Here is a 22,150-nt window from a genome sequence, read left to right on the forward strand (position 1 = left end):
CCTTTCTGACATCTACACTGCAAGGCTGCAGCCCACTCACCATAGAATGGAATCCGAGAAAGCTACACCCACCTGGTGATGCTTACTCAATCAAGGAGGGAAGCATGACACCACAAAAGTCAGAGGGTCTCTGGGAGAGTGGACTGATCACCTCAAAAGATCGGAACAGTTGTCAGGGTGAAACCATACAACATCAACTACGTCCTGAGTGGGCACGGCAAAGGTGGGGCACCCCCTCCATTGAGACTGTCTTTCTGCCTACAGACAGTGATCCTGGGTGCTTTCTGGAGGGGTCAGCACTGGTAGCAGGGATATGACCATAATAGGCATCGAAGAGGCAGCACTGACCCAAAGCAAGCACAAGAAGTGAGCTGAGGAATCATTCAACAGAAGGGGATATAAGAAGACACGGCACGTGCCAAAACCGTGAGTCCCTGAAGAGGCGAATTGGGAGTAGGGATGAGGGCCCCTACCGTGGTGCGGCTAGCATCTACCCCTGACAATCTTGTGCCAGCTGATGCGCAACATTTCTGGATTGGCAGTGGCACTGCATGCAAAGGAGAGCTGGGCTGCGGCGCTGAGAGATTCCACCAAGCAGGCAAGCAAGCACTTCAGAGTAGCTGAGAGGTACACAGAGTGAGTCTGGAGATACAGTCTGAAGTGAAACTATACAAGGCACCACACGTGCAACGTCATTGAGCTAATCGCCAGTCACCTTGCAAATCTGTGACACTTAAAGCAAGCAACACAATAAAGCACCATTTAAAATATTTGTTCATACCCATAATGTCTAATAGCTTGATTTGCTAAAAAAGTAAACTTTGCGTTAATGTCCGTAGCTGAATTTTCTTAAAACCATACATAACACGCTGGAGGTTTGTGACGAATCTCCAAACCTAAGTGAATTTACTACACAACTTCTTTTATTGTGCGTCTTAAAGCGCTGAAAATAAAGTGGGTAAATAGATAGTTTGCCTTTTGCATTTTACAGTTTTCCATTCAGGATGTGGAAAATAAAGGTACTCTGATATTATTGTATCTCAACATGCTGCTATAAGGATTTATGTTGTTATGATGCTTTATTATCCAATTTGTATATTTTGCAAGTAAACTCGATAAAACAGTATTATTGTAGGCCTCGACTCCCAAAACTTTATTATTTCTTCCCAAGTAAAGCATGGAAGAAGGTGGTCGTGCCTAAATTTAAGAGTGGGTTAAAATCCCTGCTTCGCTGTTTAGCATAATCGTGTGATCCTGGGCAAATAATGCAATCTCACCCTGACTTCAACTGCAAAAATTGGAGTGCTTATCAGTGATTGTTTCGCCCTTTCAATAGGACAGTTTTAATAAGTGTCAGGACAAATTGGTGTACCCTGGTACTTCTCTGCTAGTGGCTCCAATGCTGTCACATATCATTGCATGATTGCTGCACTGGCCCTCCCCCAGTCTCCAATCACTTGATTTGACAGACAGTCTCTCCAGCAACTCAGTGCACCAGAGTTTCTAGTATAGCGTACTAACTGTGGTTGAACCAACATAACATTTTCTCCCCTGTTGCTGCCAGCCAATGAAGGTGCTTGTGCCATCGAGAGTACTGCCCCACACTCTGCAATGTCCTGTTATGCTATGATATTGAGTCTTTCATTGCACACCATCTGCCATTTTCACACTTTCTAGGAGCTTAAGAATCTGCAAGTAATAGGGTAGGGGACTAATGCAGAGGGATCAGGCCAAGATTGCTTTGTGAAAACATTGCTGTCTGCAGAGATAGATATTGCTCCGTATGATGAACGTTTTATATATTTTGTCAGCTGTGTGGAGCACTGGTTATGTGCCTTTCAGGTAGCTAAGGTACTTGTTTGTATGATTGACAGAAAATTGAAGCATTCTGCTTCTTGTTTTTGCCACCAACTCACCAGAGAGCCGAATGCCAAAGAAGGGATGGACCAAAGGTTCACCTGAAAGGGAGCCAGGGACCACAGGAGAGTTCACCAGAGCAGCCAAGGACCAGAGGAGCAACTGAACAGAGAGGTTCACTTTTACCTTAGTTTTACTTCATTCCATTTAGAATTTTTACTGTAAGCTGAAACTATTTTTTTGTTTTAATTTACTTGTGTATAATCACAGGGAGTGATTTTTTACAAGGATGCGTCCTTTGAAGTGAGGACAGCTAAAAATTTGTAGAGCCTAAGTCAAGTCGTGTCGAGTGCAATAGCTATCTCAAAGTTTGTCTATGGCGCGGTCATCAGTTGCTGGGTGCCTGGGTACTGAAGTTCAATGGCCAGAGAGACGTCTAGGTAGCAGCGTTGATTTTGATGAAGACAGCTTCCATTATTTTGGCCGTGACGGCAGCCCAGTGGGATTTTTCGCCAGATATCAAATGGTACCACCATGTTTGCTCATCGATCAGTACCGAGTCGAGCCATAGGGGAGTGAGAAAAGCTGTACGAACTTGAGTTAAAGTGGGGCAGTTTAGGAGAAGGTGGCGAATGGTCTCAGTAGAGTCCGGAATTTTGCACAGTCTGCACGTGGTGACGGTGGACAGCCTTCTCATCACTAAGATTTCTCGAGTGTGGAGCAAGTTTAAGCGCGCTCTTAGAAATGTAGAGCGTAGCTTTTTATCCGGGAATATCAGACAGTACGCCATGGGGAGTTTCAATTTATTGTAAGTTGGTGGAAGATGGTTTAGGAACTTGGTTGCTACCGCTTTGTCGATAGTGTTGATCCAGTCTTGCGATTTCAGTTTTTCACTGACTCTTTGCGGGTTCGTGATCAGGTCGTTTAGTGTAGATTGCAGGTCCTCCAGTTTGGTTTTTTGGAGGTGTATCCATTTTTGAACAGCCTTACAGTTCGTTGATTCGAGTTCCTGTCCAATGATGTTGACAATTGGCAAGCCGTCTTTGATAAGAGTCTTCCTGAAGAGGGCAAGTGAGGACCCGCTGACGGTGGCACTTAATGATAGAAGGCCCAGGTCTCTTCTGATGGCTTCGATTGGAATGGCGGTGGGTAGGCCTAGGAGGGATTTCCAGATGTAGCCCTCCAGTGTCCTCCATAGTTTGGACGGTACAGTGAACATGGCGTCCATGCCGTAAGTCAGGGCCGGAACCATTTTTCCTTTATAGAAATTAATGGCCGGCGCTAGCGAAAATTTGCCATACTTTCTATCAATCGCTCTTAGTTGGGAAGTCAGTTGTTTGGTTTTGGCCCACAGACGTTGTTGCATTTTAAGTTCCTGCAAAGTCCCGTCAATGATCACTCCTAGATATTTGAAGTGCGGGACCACTTCTATATTGGTTTTACACACTGACCAAGATCGGGGTTTTTTCTGGAAGCGGCCCGATCTAGAGAGGATCATGATTTTCGTTTTTGTCTGATTGATCTGGAGGTTGTTGGTGTTCATATAGACTGCCAGGTTATCCAGCTGCCGCTGGAGGCCGATCGGGGTTTGGTCAAACAAAATCAAGTCGTCAGCGTAGAGAAGACAGGAGAGGGTGCAGTTGCCAAACTTCGGCGGAAAGCTTTGGACCTGGGCTTCCGAGTCTTTGTAGTCCCCCAAAAAAGCCACGAAGAGCCCCGGGGCTAGGGGGCAGGCTTGCTTTACTCCTCTGTGTGCTTGGATTTCTTTGGACAGTGCTCCTTGTCTGTTCAGCCGGACGTTGAGTGTAGTGTTGGTGTGAAGGGCTATTATTGGTTGTAGGACATCGTTCGGGCAATTCCAATTTTCCAGCTTTCTCCACAGTCTTGACCTCTCGACTTTGTCGAAGGCCTGTGAGAGGTCGATAAACGCCACGTAGACTGTGGAGGACCCTTGTTTTATTTTGGCTTTCAAGATGGTAAGTATGAGGATGTTCAGTGCAGTACCACCATTTTTCTTGAAGCCTAGTTGGAATGGGTCACTGCAAGGGGCCGATTTCGCCCACCGGTTGAAGTGGTCCAAGAGAAGAGTCGCAAAAAGTTTGCCCATGATGTCCAGTAGGGCGATTGGACGATAGTTTGCGGGCGCTTCCCTGCTTCCTTGTTTGAAAATTGGAATGATGGTTGCTTTGCACCACGATGATGAAATCTTTCTGGTGGTTCTGCAATGGTCAAACAGAATGCCGATGAAGGTGGCCCATTCAGTGAGATGTTTCTTTAAGTCTATATTCGTCAGGCCGTCTGGGCCTGGGGCTCTTAACGCTTTTAGTTTTTGAATAGCTACACTTATGTCCGCTGGGGCTGACAAGTCAATCCAAGGGGCAGCAGTGGTATCGAAAGACGTATTTGTTGCAGGGATCGGACTGGCGAAGAGATCAGTGAAAAAAGTGACCCAGACTTGTTCCGGGACTGAGTTAATCATGCTTGAGGCTGTGATTCCTTGAGAGGCGTTTATCAGGGACCAGAAGTCCGCTGTTTTCTTTGTCGTTAAGACTCTCATCATTGATTCAGCGTCATGTTGGTATAAAATGGCTCGGCGCGCTCTGATTCATGATTTGTAGATTTTGTTTTCATCTTTCCAGAGGTCCCATGCAGCAATGGTGTTGTCAGCCCTAGCGCGTCTTCTGAGCTGTCTCAATGCTTTTTTTTCAATGCTATTTGTTTGTCATACTAGTGATTGTAGGCTTTTGGGGTCGCCAGACCAGGTGTTGCGTGGTGCTTGTACTTGAGAAGCATAGGCAGGTAGTTCGGCCTTGGTGGTGGATCAAGAACCAGTTCCGACTCAATTTCCGAGATGTACTGTTGAGTGATCAGTCTGATGTTGGCCGATGTCAAACGAAGGCGCGTTTGTTGGGAATTCGTTTCGACCGATGCAGGGTAGCGAGATGGAATGCGGCCGGTAGAGGGCCATGATACAGTAAACATATTGTGGTCGCTTGGTAGAGTTTTGACTACATGAAAATCTTGGATTACTGCACACAGTGCTGGGGAGGCGAAGATGTAGTATAGAGTAGCTGAAGACCTGCCTCTCTCCCAGGTCGGTAGGTGGGACTGCCCTTCCAGAATCCAGGCGGCATTGTGCAGGTTCCTGGATGTCATAAGGGTCATCCAAGCTTGACCCCTGAGCTCCGCTGCTGTGGTGACGGTGGGATTTAAGGGGATGTTTTGCGGTTGTGTGCATTTCGCGTTGAGGTCCCCGCAGATAAGTAGAAAAGGAGTGTTCCATTCAGTAAGAATCTCATCGATTGCCTCAGCCATAGTTTGGCAGAAGAGTAGTGTCGATGACCTTTGAGGATTCCAATAAGTAGTGATCAAAGCGAGTGGTAGTGCTGAAGACTGCTTTGCACATTGTCTCGGGAATTCAGGCGCAGGGTTCCATTCAATTAAAACTGCCAATACCTCATGGGATCTTGCCGTTGTTTTGATAAGTTTTAAGTTTTGATCTGACCGAATTCCAATCAGAAGGCATGCTGAGGGGTGGCCTAGGAGACCTTTGACAGCTGGCGAGATCACAATGTCGTATCCGTCCATCCATTGACGGTTTTTCCTGGAGCCATGTTTCCTGGAGACAAAATATGTCAAATTGAGCCAGGTCGACGGTATTGTGATCAGTTAGATGGGTGTGTCCTCTAGTGTTCCAAGAGGCCAACGATAAGGACTTTTGATGAAATTGAGTGTCTGCTTCTTTTGGTAGTTGCTATCTAAGGTGATTTGAGGATAGGGCACCCTTTATCCATTCCCATGGGCCGGATGGAGTTGTCGAGTTTTTGATGGCGATCGGCGGGGATGATTTGGATTGCGCCCGGGATCTATAGTTGAGCGGGTCTCTTCGCGGGGACTGATCTCTCCAGCTTTGCTTTCTTTGATCCGGACGGGATCTGTGGATTTGAGAATGGGGCGGGCGATTCTTAGATGTTTCTTGTCTGCCATTGCTAGGATGGTGAATTTTCAGTGATGTTCGATTCAGATCAGAATAGTCACGTGCTGGGCGTGGTGGACGGGCAGGAGAGTCTGGGCGCTTTTTCGGAGTCCTGGATGGAGCTGTAAAGTAAGATTTCAGTTCATTTCTTCGATCGGCATGTCGTTGAGATGGGCTGTGGTCGCTGATTCTTCCTTTTTTAGGATATGTTTCCCTGATGGGGTTCTTGAGATCCCGAGTTGTTAGTTCAGAAAGCAGCAAGCCTTGTGCTTCTAAGTCTTCAGAGGCTTGGCGACATATGTCTTGTATTGCGGAGGAGTAGATGTGAAGGTAGGCTTTAGCCTTGTTATCTCTGTGGTAAGGCTCGACCCACTTAAAATCTGCCGAATTTAGGTTCTTTAGGGAGGGTAGAGACGATGTTATCTTTAGCACAGTTCTTCTGTTTAAGATGACATATTTGTCTTTGCTGGAAATTTGCTCTATTTTGAAAAGACGGGTGGGGTTGTCCCTCGTGTGGTCAGCGTGTTTTTCTGTTTGGTGTCGGATTGTGCGTGCCCCTGGCGTAGGAGATCTCGTTGATCTGGTTCTTGGTCTTGATCTCCTTTGTAGGCCAGGCGCAGGTCTTGGAGGGTCGTTATTGCAAAGGCCCTGGGTGGACTTGTGCGGACTCAGGACCACCGATGACTGGAGTAGAGGGTCCGCTGTAGGTTTGAAGTTGGAGGTAGAAGGAGATGTTGGTGGGGGATTGGCTTTAGAGGGACCTTTCTCAGGCGATACTTGAGCGTTATGAGGCGACGCAGACAGTATGAGACTTGAGTTTAGGCATTCTTCTGTTAAGACGGGGGACTTGGTCAGGTCCGTCACGGAGCCCGCTCGAATGGGACCCTGGGCTGCAGTTCCGAGAGCGGTGTAATGGTTAGGCGTCAGTACCCCAGATTCAAGCTTGCGTTGGGTTGATTGGCGAGCTGAGTCGGGTGGTTGATCATTCGTAGCTAGTTTTAGAACTTTCTTGCATGTAGACATGTTTACACTTGCCGATGGTTGTGGCTTATTTGCGAATATTGTGGCAAATTCGTTAAGGTTTTTGAGCTGGGAGGTCTGAGTTGACTTGTGCGTTGATGTGTCTGATGAAGAACCTTTTTTGGAAAAAGAGGGAGCCGCGGCCGTGGCCGACGCAAAGACTGCCTCCTGTCTTGCTGTGTGCGGAAGGTCATACTTCAGGTCGATGGCTCTTATATATCCTTCTAAGAAGGTAAGCTTTGACTGTATGTTCGCTAAAATGGCCGTGTTGTCCTTTGAGACGTCACTTAGCGTTTCATAAAGTTTGCAGAATGGGGCCATAGCGATGGTTATGGCTCACATGATTGTGGTCAGGTCCTTTCTATTGTTAGGGGACTCTTTGCGGGGAGGTGAGGGGAAGGCCCATCTTCTTCCACTCTTCAGTGGCGTATCTCTTGGTCCTAGAGATGAAGGGTTCGCCAATGAATGCCTGCGCCTGGGGTTGGAGCCTCCAATGTCAAGCGAGGTGGGAGGCCTTGGTGCTGCTACTCTCATTTGGGAATTGAGATCGTCCAACATGAGGACTGGGATGCGGGGACTTGCTGGTTTGCCGCGGGCATGGAAGGAGTTAAGTGGGTCTTTACCCGCGGATGGGGGGGGCATTTCTCTTTGTGGCCCTGCTATTGGTTGCAGTAGGTCGAGAATGTCCGAAAGACCCTGATGTGGCGGTCGAGTGATGTTAATTGGATCAGCAGTTGAGGAGACCACCCGCTCGGGGGTGGGTGGTGGTGGGGACTTTGCCTGAGAGTCTGAAGGTGAAGTTGGAATGTTGTTAGGCGGGCGACCAGAGCCCGATTGGGGCGGAGCTGGCGCGTCCGGTGAGAGTCCGAGGAGGGGAGTGATCAGTGGCAGAGCTTGCCCGACTGAGGGTAGTTGAGTCCCGATAGCACCTGTAGTTTTTCTGGATTTAGGTGCTGGGGGGGTCTCGTCAAGAGCTTCCAGGATTTCCGCGTCTGAAGGTTCGGACTCATTGGATAATTTTATTTTGCCTTGTGTCTTAAAAAAGTTCATCAATGCAGTTGACATAAGCGGGGTGGAGAGGGCAAGTTTTACATAGCCCTTCTTTCTTTGGCCTTGTTGCGGGGCGACCTTTTTAATCTGACTGTTAGTTTTTGGAAGGATAGCCGCTGGGTTTTGCTGTTTTTTTTGTAGAGACAGCCACTTTGGTGTTTGTGGCTGCTGCAGCCGTGGGCTTAAGTGCCAGTTTGCCTTTTTTCCTGTATATTGGTCTTTTTTTGTTTTGGTTAGACGAAAGTTTGCAAATGAAATTATCCGATGTAGCAGAGGAGTTGTCGGAATCTGAATCCCGACTCTCCTCTTGCAGGGGATTCGTAGGCGAAGGTTGGTTATGGATATCTGAGGGCGTGACAGCACATGCCCTGTTTTCCAGGGTTCCATCTAAGTCTGAGGGAGGCACTGTGGCCTCTACCATCAAAGGCGACGCGGGTAGGCTGGGTGTCGGGTAGAAGGTGGCCTCGTCAGTTGCACCGGGTGTAGAGAGGTTCTGTGAGTGAGCTGCACCGACCGGGCGGGGTCTGCCCAGTTGGTCCTCCAGAGCCGGATGAATCAGGGCCGTGGTGTTCTGGTGGGCCGGGCTCTTCTGCCAGTTGCGGTGTTGTTCCAGGACGAGTAGATTGGTGTTAGGCTGGGCGGAGCTCAAGGCCTCCGGAGAACGCGGGGCCGGTGCAAATCCACCCATTCCTACTTGGGTGTTGGACGCATCAGAGGTGGCCGCCAGCTCAGGGGTGATAGCCGGAGACGTGGGAAGATAAGCGTCGTGCGCAGCTGCCGTTGCCTATGTGGCCACCCTCAGACCCCCTGGCAGGGGCCCTCCGGCTCCCGCATAGGATGGGTCACTCGCCGAAGCGGTGAGGGGGCGGCCATCACCGGGTGATGCTGCCAGACCTTGTTGTTGGCCTGGGAGAAGTCTGTGGCTTTTACTTGAGAAGACCTTGTAGTTGAGAGATGCGGGCTGACTCGAGGTAAGTGGGGTCCTTTTCGTGTGGCTCCTTAGTAGACGCTGTTCCGGATCTTCCTCCACCTCAGGTGGAGGATGGAGAGGGGACGGGGTAGAAAAAGGGAGGAAGGAGGGGAGGGCGAAGGACCGGGAGGGAAGGGTGGGAGCGGGGCGGGGCGGAGCAGGATAGGGAGACAAAGGTAGAGGAACGGAGGGTAAGGAAGGGACAGAGAAGGCAAAAACAGGCGGCGACCGAGGCAAAGTTTCGGAGCGTCGCCGCCAGATAACAGGGATCAGATGGCTTGGGACGACCAAGGTGGGCTCAAAGTTGACTTTTAGTCCCCAATTTGTTTCAGTTCTCAGTTCAGTTCAGAAAGGCAATACAGAGAGGCAGAAAAGCAGAAATGCAGGTCGAAGAGGGGTGCCGCTGGGCAATGAGCGCCTACATCTGTATCCTTGGAATTCCCTTGGTGCGGCGGTCAGCCAGTCAGCCCCCAGATCCCGGAGCGGACTGGAGCAGACTGGAACTCTGCCCGGAACTCCGCGCGGAAGTAGGGTTTTTATGGAAAGTTAGGCTTGTTTTCCCTGAAAGCAGAAGCCGAAGCAGAAGAAACTCCAAACACGTCCTCACGCGATGCGAGCAGGAGCAGACTGGAACTCCTGAAACGGAATACAATTAGGAAGGACAGGACTTGTGAGGAGGGACACTTGAGGGCGTTTTATTTACCAGCCCACTGACTGCCCATGGCCATGCTAATTCTTAAGGGCAATCCCACCCACTACCTGAAGAGTAAGAGTATTCCTAAGAAAGTCTAACTTTTGAACTGCCTGGGATTTTTATGTACACTGGCAGGTGCTGACTTTACCTGGATGGTGTTCTCAGTGAAACAGAAAATTGTAAAGGAAAGATGTGTTGCTCAAACTTACAAGTAGCATTCTGAAAACTAAATCGGGGCTAGCAGAAGAGCTGCCATTTCAGAAACTGAAAATAAGCCTTTTGGTAGACCCTCATCTTACCATCAACTTGACTTCCGTAAGATTCCTTTGTGAAGACCAATGCCTAAAATGTACCACTGGGTGCATTCCCATCGTAAGTGCAGTCCAATGGCAAGATACATCTAGTATTCTAGTCAAACCCTGCTGAGTGCACCGTATTTGATAGACATGTTGGCAATTAAAAACTTGTGAGTGAGGATTTAGAGGATTCTCTTGCTATGATATGATATTTTATTTGTTTTGTGCTCATACACAAGTGTTTCATAGCACGACGATGCCCAGTGACATTGAGAACACGCAAGTGCAGGGGGAGCGGAGGGGGGAAAGTGCAAGGGAGAGGAGAAAAGTGGAAAGTGCTGAGCAATGGGTACAACAATACAAAAGGTAGTGCAGCCAGCAAGGTGGCAAGTGCAGGTTTTGAGCACAGACAAGAGGTGTCTGGTAGTGCAGGTAAGGGGACGGTAGGGTAACAGATACAGACCCAAGTGTAGGTGCTGCCAGGGCAGTGCGGGTGAGTGGCTGGGTGGGCATAGACCTGGGCCCGAAAGCAGTGGGAAAACCAGGTGCATTATGCCAAAGCAGACAGATTAGCAGGGGAGAGGGGGAGCGAAGGTAGAAGCAAAGAGGAAAGTCTTGAGGTGCTTCCGGAACCAGAGATGGTTCTACTCAAGTTTCAGAGTGGCAGGGAGGCTGTTCTAGAGGGAGGCCCCTGCTGAGGAATGAGATCTTCCTCCAACTCGTTGCTTGGAGAAGCAACAGACCCCGATGGAGTTGGAGGTGGAGGAGCGAAGAGCTGGAGTGGGAAGTTATTTACGGAGGGAGAGTTGAAGGTATTTTGGACTCGGGCCCCAGGATGCCCTGTGGACAATGCAGAGGGTCTTGAATTTAATCGTTGCAGCCACTGGGAGCCAATAGAGAGATTTCATGGCCGGAGGGATATGATGCCAGGGCTTGAGGCCAAGGACAAGTCTCACACAAACAGGATTGTGGAACTCAAAATGTTAACTGTACTTGTATTAGTCTGTTCATCAGATAAATTAGTTACGTAACAGTTAAATAATAAATGGAACTATATCAATATGCAATTCCTTAACTCTCATATATACATTGTTTTCAACTTGACTATATACTACATCGGCATAATAGATTTCCTGAAATTCAGTTGTGTGTTTGTTTTGGTGTGCCTCCCCAAGATTTCCTGTGGCCTCATCAGGCCACCCCTATAAACAATTTCTGGGGGTGCCACTGCACGGGTGGGGAAGGATGACTAAAGGGCCAGACAGCACCACGTGCTACAAGATGTCGGATCCATGTGTAGTATGGGGAGGATCCATTTAACACCCCCACAACACTAGGGGCATTCACCCCGCAACACAGTGGGCAAGAGGCAGGTGCTAGTCACATGCAAGATGGAAGTAGGGAAGAAGGGGAGAAGAGAAAGGGGATACTAGTATGAAAGGAGGGTGGAGACGCAAGAAGAGTGGCAGTAAGGGCAATACAAGTCCACATGTTTTGGGAGTCAGGTGGGAAAAGGACCAAGTCCATGTGCAACATCGAGGAGGTTAATGGTAGAGCAGATTAGGGACTGACGTGTGGAAAGACATAGGCATGAGCGAGCATCAGCCCAGCAACGGGGGGTGGGTTGGACATACATAGGATCCCTTCAAACCCCCCAGTTCATGGGATAGGTCACAAGTCCACTAGAACGCACCTTGTAGGTTGCAGTCCATGCTGGAACTTGTGCACCCAACCTCACCTGGTGATTCATTCATACTTCGTGCATGGACTCATGGCTGTGTCTTGGGTAAAATGTCAAAGCACTATTTTGGTCTGGAAGAGTCAAAAACTGAGTTCCAGGGTCTATTATGTCATGATTTATTCCCTGTAAGTTTGGGGCTGGGTTCTAAGCTCCAAGAATTAGCCATACTGTCCCTTCCCATGAATCATATTTGCCTTTGACTCATGTCATTGTCGTACCGACTTGAGGTAAGCACTACACTGCAATATCACCCAAAGAAGCAGCAAGGGGGCTGATGGATCCCCCTTATAACATCTTCAGGGGTCACATCACAGAGCAGATGGCTTCCCTTGCCCTGCAGATTGTCCCAGCCTTCTGCTACAAGTGACAAAAAGGTGACCTTGTCACAGTCATTGTGCCTCAGTGATTTCTGTATTTAAGGAAATCCAATACCAGAAAAGTACCACGTGAAGGCACTACAGTGGTGGAGTTGATTTTGCAGAGTACAACTTTGATGTTGTTGACCGTCAAAACAACCGATTGGTTGGCACAATACAAGGCCTTAGTCTTCAATGGCAAAGAAGAACACTGTTCTATGTGATAACGAACCCGGGGTAGCAGCCCCGTATTATATTCTTATTTTACATTGGAGGCACCTTACACATGGTTTTTGGTGCAATCAAGACGATAAACTACAGATTTTTGAAGTTGTGTCTGATCATGGATCACAGAACAGACATAGCCCTGACGATGGGCAGCTTGGGTTTTATTTGACCTAAAACATTTGATCCAATTAATTTGACCTTTCTTTCAGTGTAAAATGCGGGGGGAGCCCCCCCCCCCCGCAACTACCCCACTTCCCCTCAACCTAATCTATACCCTTACCCACCCCCATATATATATTTCATTACATTTTACTGAAATAAAGGTCAAAAAATTCAGTCAAATGTTTTAAGTCCAATGTTTTTAGGTCAATTATGCTAATACCACGATGGACATCACGTCCGAATTGCATTGGCTACTGTTTCTGCTGCTTAACAACTAAAATAACAAGACAAGCACCAATAAAAGATACCACAGAAAGAAGATGTTATGATTTATGTGCTTATTTGTCAATGATGTTTAAAATGCAGTAGTATTTACTACACACATGGCATCTCCAGAGATGATGGTTTTTACCATCAGAGTTTTCTCTAGTTAGTCTTCAATGTCCAAATTCCATATTTCTCCTCAGTAACATAATTTATTTGTATTTTTGTACTATGAGTTGTATATCATTTTTTATCTCAGTTTACTTTTTATAACAGGTCCTCTGATTGCCACCTCCGTCTTTTCATTAAAGCCCGAAGAAATGGAAGATACCTGCTTCATGGAGTCTCAGGCCTTGGAGATAAGGCGTGGCGTGGACATATCCCCAAGTGAGTGGAAAGACAGATGTGAAATGTTACTCATGAACATGCACAATGAACAGCGCAATCTCACATTATCAAGATTAATATTGTATAGATCATGCATGTAAATCTAAGGATTTGTTTTTAAGTTGGTAAGAAAAAATAATTAGCAACATTGAAGACTGCAATGTGTGGGGTTTCCAGCAGCTAATGCATGCCTCCCTGAGCAAATTACAAATCCGGTACACAGACAGGCAAAGATAAGGAAAAAATGTATCTCAGAAGAGGTAATTGATAGGCAGAAACCTGGGCAGTTCCCTTAGGGACCACTGCAAAAGGCTTAGGACTAGAGGTGTTGGCAGTAAACCCAATTGGTAGCAGTCTGTACCACCCAGATTTACCTGGTAGCTGTGGCTGAGCAGCCAGACTTCTCTCAAGAAGAGTTAGACAGTATATAGAGTATACAAAATAGGTACAAGGAATACAGTAGCACACACAAGCAAACACTGACCAGAGCTTGGGTATAAAAGTATATAATTATTTATTTAAAAACATACTTGTAAAATACACTAACACTAATATGGCAAGCAAGTTCAAACACAGTCACTATCAATATACATACATCCCTGATTACTTATTGAGTCTTAGTTAAAACACCACTTATTTGCAGACAGAGGTGAGCGCTTAACCTAAGATGGCACTCCACTAAGTTAGTTAAAAAGGGAGGGAAAAGGCAGAATTAGGAAAGCACACAATACCAACACTTTTAAAAGAACCACAGCAAGTCAGGAAAGGCAGAGTCTACAATAGAGCAAGAAAGTTCAACGGCCAGGCCCACTCTTGGAGAGAGCAAGGCGGAATGTGTCCAAGATCACACAGTTGAATTATATTTTAAAAGTCTTCGCAGATAGTTCAAAAAGAGTTGGATCGGTTCAGAGAAAGTTAGTTAACAAGTCCCAGATCACCCCAGGATAGAGAGTCAAGGATTTACGGGACACCTTGAACAGTCTGTTGCAAGGGAGACCAGGCGGTACACAGTACCTGAAATCGTGAGAAAGCTCCAGCGGGGGCAGTTATTCCTGGCAGCGGGTGCAAGTCGGTGCTTCGTCCAGGGGAAGAGAAGATCTCGACGTGGAGGAAAGCTGGAGGTCGTTGCACTGCCAGGGAAGAAACCAGCCACAGAGTTTCCCAGTTAAAAGGCACTACCCTTTTATTCGCGGTAGTGGTGAAGCGTGGCTATCCGGCCGCCGGGGTGCTTGGCACAGGCGATTCGACCACACGAGACGATCCAGGAAGGCGAAAAGAGGGTAAACTGGTTATCCCCACCAGTTCAGAGGAAGAAGACTCTCCGGGGTGAAGATCTTCTCTGTCGTCTGGAAGTGGTGAGGCGGTTCAGCAGGGCTCCACCGGTGGTGTCGTCGTTGCAGGTCGACTCAGCTTCTCCCTCTTCGGATTCTCTGGTCCTGTGGCGACTTCTGAAGTTCCAGTCCCCAAAGCCCTGCTTTTATGCAGAAAACCCCCATTCATCTGTCCTAGCTGTCACTCAAACATGCTAAGTGGTGAGCCGGACGGCTCATCACTGGGCCATTCATACAAGAGTGCGACTTGAGTTGCCGAGGCAACTCAGTCCAGGGTGTCTAAAGCCCCCTCCCACACTTCCTGTAGATCCAGACAGAGTGGCACCACTTTTGGTGGTTTCTGTGCAGAAGCCCGCCAAAAGTGGAACAAAGGGCTCGAGGCGAACACAAATGCTTTTTTAAAACCGAGTCCTGGCAAAAAGACCCAACCGTGGAATAAATATTAAATAAATAACCCAGCGGTATCTTTAACATTGTACCGAAAATGTGGTGCGTTTAAAATGAATGGGAAAATCCCGGTGGAATATTTCGCGTGGTAACCACTGCCACCAGCAAGAAACTCGACGAGGGGGGACTGCACAGTGCCCCCTCGAAAAACAGACCCAGAGGCAATCTAATTACCCCTACCAGTACTTCCACAATATGATGGTTTGTACTGGTTCTGTTCACAATTTAAGACTAGTAAAGTCAATGATGACTTTACATGCCCTGGGAGACAGTAGTCAGTCCCAGGGTATTGAGTCTATGTTTGGGGGGTCACTATGACACCCCTGTGTTACTGCACTGAAGGTGCTGTGTAACACACTTACCAAAAACACATGAAACCCTATGGAGTAAAAGACCCCATAGCCCATAAAACACATTACAAAGTCAAAGGATATCTCAAATCATGTCTAAGAGTGGGAGAAAAAGAGTCTCACTCTTAGCAGGAGAAATAAATAAACCCCAAAAATCCAGCAAAGCTGCTGGGGGACTCACTAGGTTTGGGAAATTAGCCTATACAGAGAATTCTCCCTAACAGCAATTTAAATCATAAAGTTGTAATGTTTTTCAAAGGCTTCATTGCATCCCTTCCTGAGGAAGCGGTCAAGACCATAAAAGCTTGCAAATAAATTATTTTGTTAGCCTAATTAAGGTATCCGCTTGTTGTTTTCTTTTGGATTAATACTCTGTTTTACCCTAGCTGACAAGATGAAAGCAAAGTGAACATGTGCACTTAGTTGGTAGTTTGGAAACTTGCAGGTATGATTTACACCATTGATGTGTGTTTAATAATTGATCTATGCCAACATAAATACTTTTAACTTACAGTACAAAGTCATATATCTGTAGTTTTATTTAAATCCTTTGCAGTATTGACTTTGCTTCCTTTGAGCACCCACACTTTGGATAATCATCACCATTGGTCCAAATTATTAGGGCCAAATAACCATGTTTAATGGGAACATTTGCCTGAAAGGAATTATGATGATGATTTAGGGTACCTGCAGAAATTATTGAATTCGAAACTACCTACTGCAAAATGACCGCAATTTTTCTGTTGAATTTGTTAGGGATTTTTGTACATTTTTACTAAAAAATAGATGGTTACAGTAGGTTAATAGGTTAAGGTATGGGAGACGCGGGGGGTCTCCCCCGCAGTATTTTTGAAAATAAATTGACCCATTTTGCAGTTTGTATTTTATTTTCGATCATTTCACAGTAATCCTTGGTTTAGCCCCTTCTTTCTGACTTATTTGTCTGTGCGAGTGAAGAAAGCTACTTCTGGGTTCCCTCAAGAATTTGGTGATTTAAAATAAAATATTTTGCAAAAAGATCAAGGACTGGAATTCTATATGAAGGTTATTCTTGCATTTTAAAATCCCAGACAATGCTTGGTAAGTATGAGAACTACAATTTTGGTAGGAAAAAATAGGCAATGCAGTTTTGGATATGTTAAAACCATAAAATTGTTATATATAAGAAAAATATAGATGTTTGGAATTTTGAAGTGGTTTTAATGGTGTGTGTTTGAAACCGTTGTGTCTGTGATTAAGCCACAACAAATGTCTAAACCTATGCATATGATGGTTCTCTGGAGATGGCAAACAATTTTAAGCTTATTTTCCAAATAAAAATAAACTATTATTTTTTTACCGTCCAACGATGCTGCATCTTTTTTTTGCAGCAGTGAAGATGCTCGATGCTTAATGTAAGGCACCGTGCCAGAGCAGCAATGAATAGCTGAATGAAAAGTAGAGCATTTTTCCTGTGGATTACTGAATCACAAATTGTGATGGCCAACCCCAAAAAGCTGTAAGCTTGAATTTGTGTTTAATAAATGCTTTTAAGTTCATGCCATATATTTTGTGTTTCTTTTACAGCAGATTCAACTACTTGCTCTGAAGTGTTGATCAGTAAGAGAAGGAAGACAAACCAGTATCTGAAGGAGGCACAAGATACAGATCAGAGGGAGCACCGAGATGATACCATGCCAGGTGAGGGCAAAGTGATGGGATACTTTTGTGATTTTGATTTAACAGGTCTACATCAGGAATCCTAGATTACATGAATTGTCTGAAAGAGACTATAGCCTGATGTGATGAATCCTATGGATCCCTCGCTAAACCCCTGCCCAAAGTCTCCTCCTAATTGGCCACAGAAAGGCAGACGTTTCCTTATCCTGACCTTGAAGGCAGAATTCTGTGAGAGGATCGCCTGGGAGGAGAAAAGGCCCAGGGAAGTGAGATGAGTCCATGGGGTGAAACACAGTATTTGCGTTCCTTTGAGGAAAACATATCACAAATGCCAAAGTATATCATCGCATGTTGCCACAATAACCTAGCTGTTTCACATGTTGAACATCGTAATGTGGAGGAAATCAGCCAGAGCTCCTGTTGTATAAAAAGAAATAAAAACACTTTTCAAGCCCATAGAGCTAAAAACTTCCCTAACTCGAAAGGAGGTGAAGAAAGCAAGTTTATGAATAATAACTACCAAAAGTCTAAATCCTAATCCTTATTCATCTTTCCAAACAAGACTGATAAATAATTTTTGGAATCCTCCTTTATTAAATACTGTAGAGACATAGAATGTTCCTATGGCAACATTTTGTATACCGATCCTAGTGGAAGTACCAACCCTTTACAGTCTAAAAGGACTATTGATGTTGAGAACGCTGATGAAAGTATAACACCCACACATTCATCCCAAATTACTTATACAGAACAACCTGAGGTGTAATGCTTTGTACTGGTGAAAAAAAGTTATCGGGTCCCTGTAGTCGTGCAAGAGAAAACCGCCACCTCTCTCTCCACATGTGGTGTTCCCCAGGGCTCTAACTACTCATCCTGGCTTTTCAACCTTGACTTGGCACCTCTTGCCCACCTCATCTCTACCTTCTCTTCTAACTTTCAGTATTATGCGGATGACACTTCCTTCTGGCTCCCCTCAGCCTCCTCTCCTCTCTCGCTCATTCCTGACTGTCTATCTGCTATTCAGAAATGGTGCGTCTCCAACAACCTCTGCCTTAATGCTAGTAAGACTTAGATCCTTCTCATTGGGACCCCTGCTCACCCTCTTTTACTCTAGCCTCCCTCATTGGGCCCTCTCTCTACGCCTTCCTGCGAGGCAAAAAACCTTGGTGTATTCTTTGACTCCACTCTATCCTTCTCTCCTCACATCACGGAACTCTCTGAGAAGTCCCACTACCAGCTGCACTTCCTCAGAGGTATTTTTCCTTTTCTCACTTTCCCCAGAAGCTCACTGTCTCCAGAGCTCTGGTTCTCTCTAGGCTGGGCTACTGCAACAGCCTCTTTCTAAATCTTCCTGCCTCTACTCTTCGCCCTCTGCAACAAATCCAGAACAGGACTGCGAGCCTTGTCCTTGGCCTCAAGCCCAGGGATCGTATCTCTTCAGCCCTGAAATCTCTCCACTGGCACCCGGAGGTTGCAAGGATCAAGTTCAAGACCCTCTGCATTGTCCACAAGGCTTTCTGGGGCCGGGGACCACACTACATCCAACTCTCTCTTCCTAAGCACTCTCCTTCTCGAGCCCTTCACTCATTCACCTCCAACTCTCTGAAGGTCAAACGATTCTCCAGGCAGAGAGTGGGGGTAGATCTCTCTCCTCAGCTGGTGCCTCCCCCTGGAACAGCCTGCCTGCCTCTCTCAAACTTGAGCAGGACCACCTAAGTTTCTGGAAGCAACTCAAGACCTTCCTTTTCGCTTCTGCTTTCTCTCTCTCCCTCCCTGTTGATATACTTGTCTGCTGCGCTAACTGGCTACCTGGCCACACTCTGAACTTTAATGGGCACCAGGTTCCTACACGACCAGTAGCCCCTTGCACTGCCTCTGGGCTTACCGCACACTTAGGGACTATATCTGCAACCCTACAGTCCCCTGCCTCCTTGCACTTCCTAGAGCCGACCACTGTGGCGGCACTTACTTGAGCTTTGCCTATTGAACTCCCCCCCCCCTAAAGTCTCCTCCGGGGTGGCCAGGGAAAGGCAGACACTTCTTGATCTTGACCTTGGGCGGGGGGGTGGTGTTCTGCGGGAGGATCGCCTGGGAGGAGAAAAGGCTCAGGGAAGTAAGAGGAATCTGTGAGGTGAGACACAGTATTTGCCTTCCTTTGAGGAAAACGTATCACGAAAGCCATATAAGAGTGATGGAACAACCGTTGCTTCGTAGTAGTTTAGCAAAGTGATTTTTGAGAATGTAGAGTAGGTCGAAAGTATTTTTTTCCATCTGTGCTATTAGTAAACTGAGCATGTGTTCTGTATCCTCCTCACAAGCAGCCCTTAACTGAGCTGATTTTATTTTGATTCCCAAGTATATCTGGTCTTTCACTTGTGGTATTGCTTGGTTTTGCAACTGCCATTTATAGTTGTAATTACAGGTACGATGACTTTTAATTATCAGAATTTGAGATTTAGCAGGGTTTATCAATGAATAATTTTTTCTTGCATACATTTCAAATGCATTAAATAGTTGTTGCAGACCTTTTGGCGTATAATCTAGCAGGACAATGTCATCTGCGTGTGCTATCCACTGTAGCGCTTAGGAACCAACTTTTGGACTTCCTAAAGAGTGATGGGCTAACGCATCATCAAGATCTGCCCGATAGAGGTTGAAGAGGAAGGATGCTAAAATGCATCCCTGCCTCACGCCTCTGTCTGTAGCTATCTTGTTAGACAAATCTCCTACAGCGTTTCATCTGATTCGTATTGTGGTGTCTTCATATAGGCTCATTAGGATAAGACTTGTAGGAATTCCCCACTCATCTAGTTTTGCCCATAATAGATTTCTATTTATAGTATCAAAAGCTGTTGATAGATGTATCCATGCTCCATATAATGGACGTCCTTGCTTTTTGTGTGATTTGCTGGAGATCACTGGCATTATTATTCCATTGAGTGAGGTAGAGTCCCTTACAAAACCTAGTTTGGAATGTATGTAATATCTTTGTGTGGTCAATCCATTATTTTTTCTCAGAACCACAGGGGCAAATATCTTTCCGTCCACATCTAGAAGGGCGATCGGGGGATAATTTGCTGGATCCTCCCGATCACCCTTCTTATGTATAGGGATGATAACTATGCTCTTCCAGAACTCCGGGTGTCTGAATTCTTAAAAATTCCCTGAAAGCTGGAGTTAAAATGGTTTACCATAATCTGATGTTTGTTTTAAGAATTGAATTTGTTAAGCCATTAGGGCCAGGAGTTCTTGAGGTAGAAGACTTCACAATCAATTCTGCAATTAAGTTTCTATCAAAGAATAGATTCCATTCTTCTTTGGGTTTTGTAAATATGAAGTTTCCAGTTTGTCGCTTAAAGATCCCTCTAAAGTAAGTACACCAGGTGTCATTGGTGATAACATTACTTTGAATTTGAGATTGGGTTTGTTGCATGTTATTTATAATTTTCGTAAAACTGCCTGTGTTTTTGGAGATTTCTGTTGTTTGAGGGATTTCTCTCCTATCTTTCTATTTAAGTGGGACATTTTATTGTATATTAGATTATGAATGGCTTTTCTCAGGTCTTTCTTCTTTTGCCATGATATTTCATCAAAAACATGGGTGTGTTTTTTGGGGCAACCTGGCCCGATAGAGTTAGGCTGATCTGTTTCTCACAGAAAATGTATAAAAGTGTTCGGGTTGCTGATTTTATTTACAAATTTCTTCGCATTTTGCATTAAATCTTTTTCTAGTTTAGTATTTAGAATTTTGCCATTATATTTGAATTTAATTCTGTTTTTGTTACTACTTATTAATAAGTTTGTGTTATATTTCCTATTGTTCAAATTAATCATTAAATTCAAAGTTGATTATGATCGCTAGAGCCACGACTGAGGATGTCAAAATGTGTGCAGCAATTAAACAGGTCAACGGAAAGTAAGAGAGAGTCCAAAATGGAATGACTATTGCAGCGTGACCACGTTGGGAATACTGGCACATCACCCTTGATATTGCCATTAACCATTTTCAAATCCCAATCCTCAAACAACTTTAACAATTTTGTTCCCATTTTTCTAGGGTTCTTTGTAAGCAATAGATTCACCATTTCCTTTTAGAGTTGTACATTGAGCATTTAGGTTGCCCAGTAACAAAATGCCTGCTCCCATATATTGTTCTTTTACCTTAAAAAGTAAGGCAGCTAATGAGTCCAGGAAGTTAATTCGATTTGAATTTGCAGGATTCCCGTATGTATTTATGACAATAATGCCAGTGGAATATTATTCAGAGGTAAACAAGATCTTTGCTGCAAGGATACCCAGGCGCCCGGTCGGAATCATTTCTAAAGATTTAATATTACTGATATCATTAGACCACCGGTAGGTCGGCCCAGTTTTCCTCTTATGGCTAATACTTCTGTTGTACTAAAACGGTCTATCATTAAGTGTTCGACTAGCCAAGTTTCTCAAAAGATTATTAGGTCATAGTGGCCAAATAGTTCATCCTTCACAGATTTCAGCCTGACGGAACCAGAACCCTGCGTATTCCAACCCAAGATCCTTAGCTCACTCACTCCCAATGTAATTCTATAACGCTTACCTGGACTCCTCGGGAGCGTAATGCCTTCTCAGCCTGTGAACCGGTACTTGGGCACTTTTTGGATTCCTTTTCTGTAAAAAACGGTAACAACAACAATAGAATGGCTATTGCATCTAATTACTGAGAAGGTGCTGCCTTAACATAGATACTTTGGTATTCCCCCCTCTCACCTGTGTCTATTATGAGTGGAGCTCTCCATCCTGGTTTCTACAGGGGCAAGTTGAAAATGGAATACAATCAAGTCTTGGAATGCTGAGGACTCAATAGTTGTTTGACTTGAAAATGCCCATAACTTTCCAGGAAATGTCTTTGGGTAAGGTATCTTGAGAAAAAACGCTGTATTCTTTATATCATATAATTAGTCCTACTTTAGAGAGATCTCTCTTTCTAATATAACTTTTCTTTTGCAGGGGGGGCGTGGCTAGAGGGCCATGGAGTAGGACGTGTCTTCCGAGCTGCCCCTGACGATCCGATATGATCCTGCATGAAAATAAGCTAAAAAAGGCATGATTGTGCTCAGAAATACACTATTGGACGTGTAAAGGCGTGGGGCAAGTTTGATGGAGAGCTGAGTCCTTGATGACTACAGGAAGATCGGCAAGATCAACTGAAAGTTTGTGGCCGCGGTGCGACACCCCAGACAAAATGGCCGGCGCGCTAGAACAAAGGAGGCTGAGGTAAGCCCAGCAGACCCCCGGCGGACAAAGGCTGGCAGGAAGAACGCAGCGGGTGGAATGTGAAGCGGAGAGCAACTGCGGCTGAGAGAACTGCACTGGGAATATAGAA

At 45.7% G+C, this 22,150-nt stretch overlaps 1 protein-coding gene across 2 annotated transcripts in view; it reads left to right on the forward strand.

Moving 5' to 3' along the window:
• Positions 1-22,150, forward strand: part of LOC138449287 (zinc finger protein 282-like) — a 685,501-nt gene that overhangs the window by 279,847 nt on the left and 383,504 nt on the right. For both annotated transcript variants that reach the window (XM_069604758.1, XM_069604759.1), the window contains 2 exons: positions 12,891-13,001; positions 16,696-16,809. In XM_069604758.1, coding sequence (XP_069460859.1) covers positions 12,891-13,001; positions 16,696-16,809 — 225 coding nt within the window. The remainder of the gene's footprint in view (positions 1-12,890; positions 13,002-16,695; positions 16,810-22,150) is intronic.

Source organism: Ambystoma mexicanum, chromosome 1p (genome assembly GCF_040938575.1).
Source record: "Ambystoma mexicanum isolate Mex_15411 chromosome 1p, UKY_AmexF1_1, whole genome shotgun sequence".
Lineage (NCBI taxonomy): Eukaryota > Metazoa > Chordata > Amphibia > Caudata > Ambystomatidae > Ambystoma > Ambystoma mexicanum.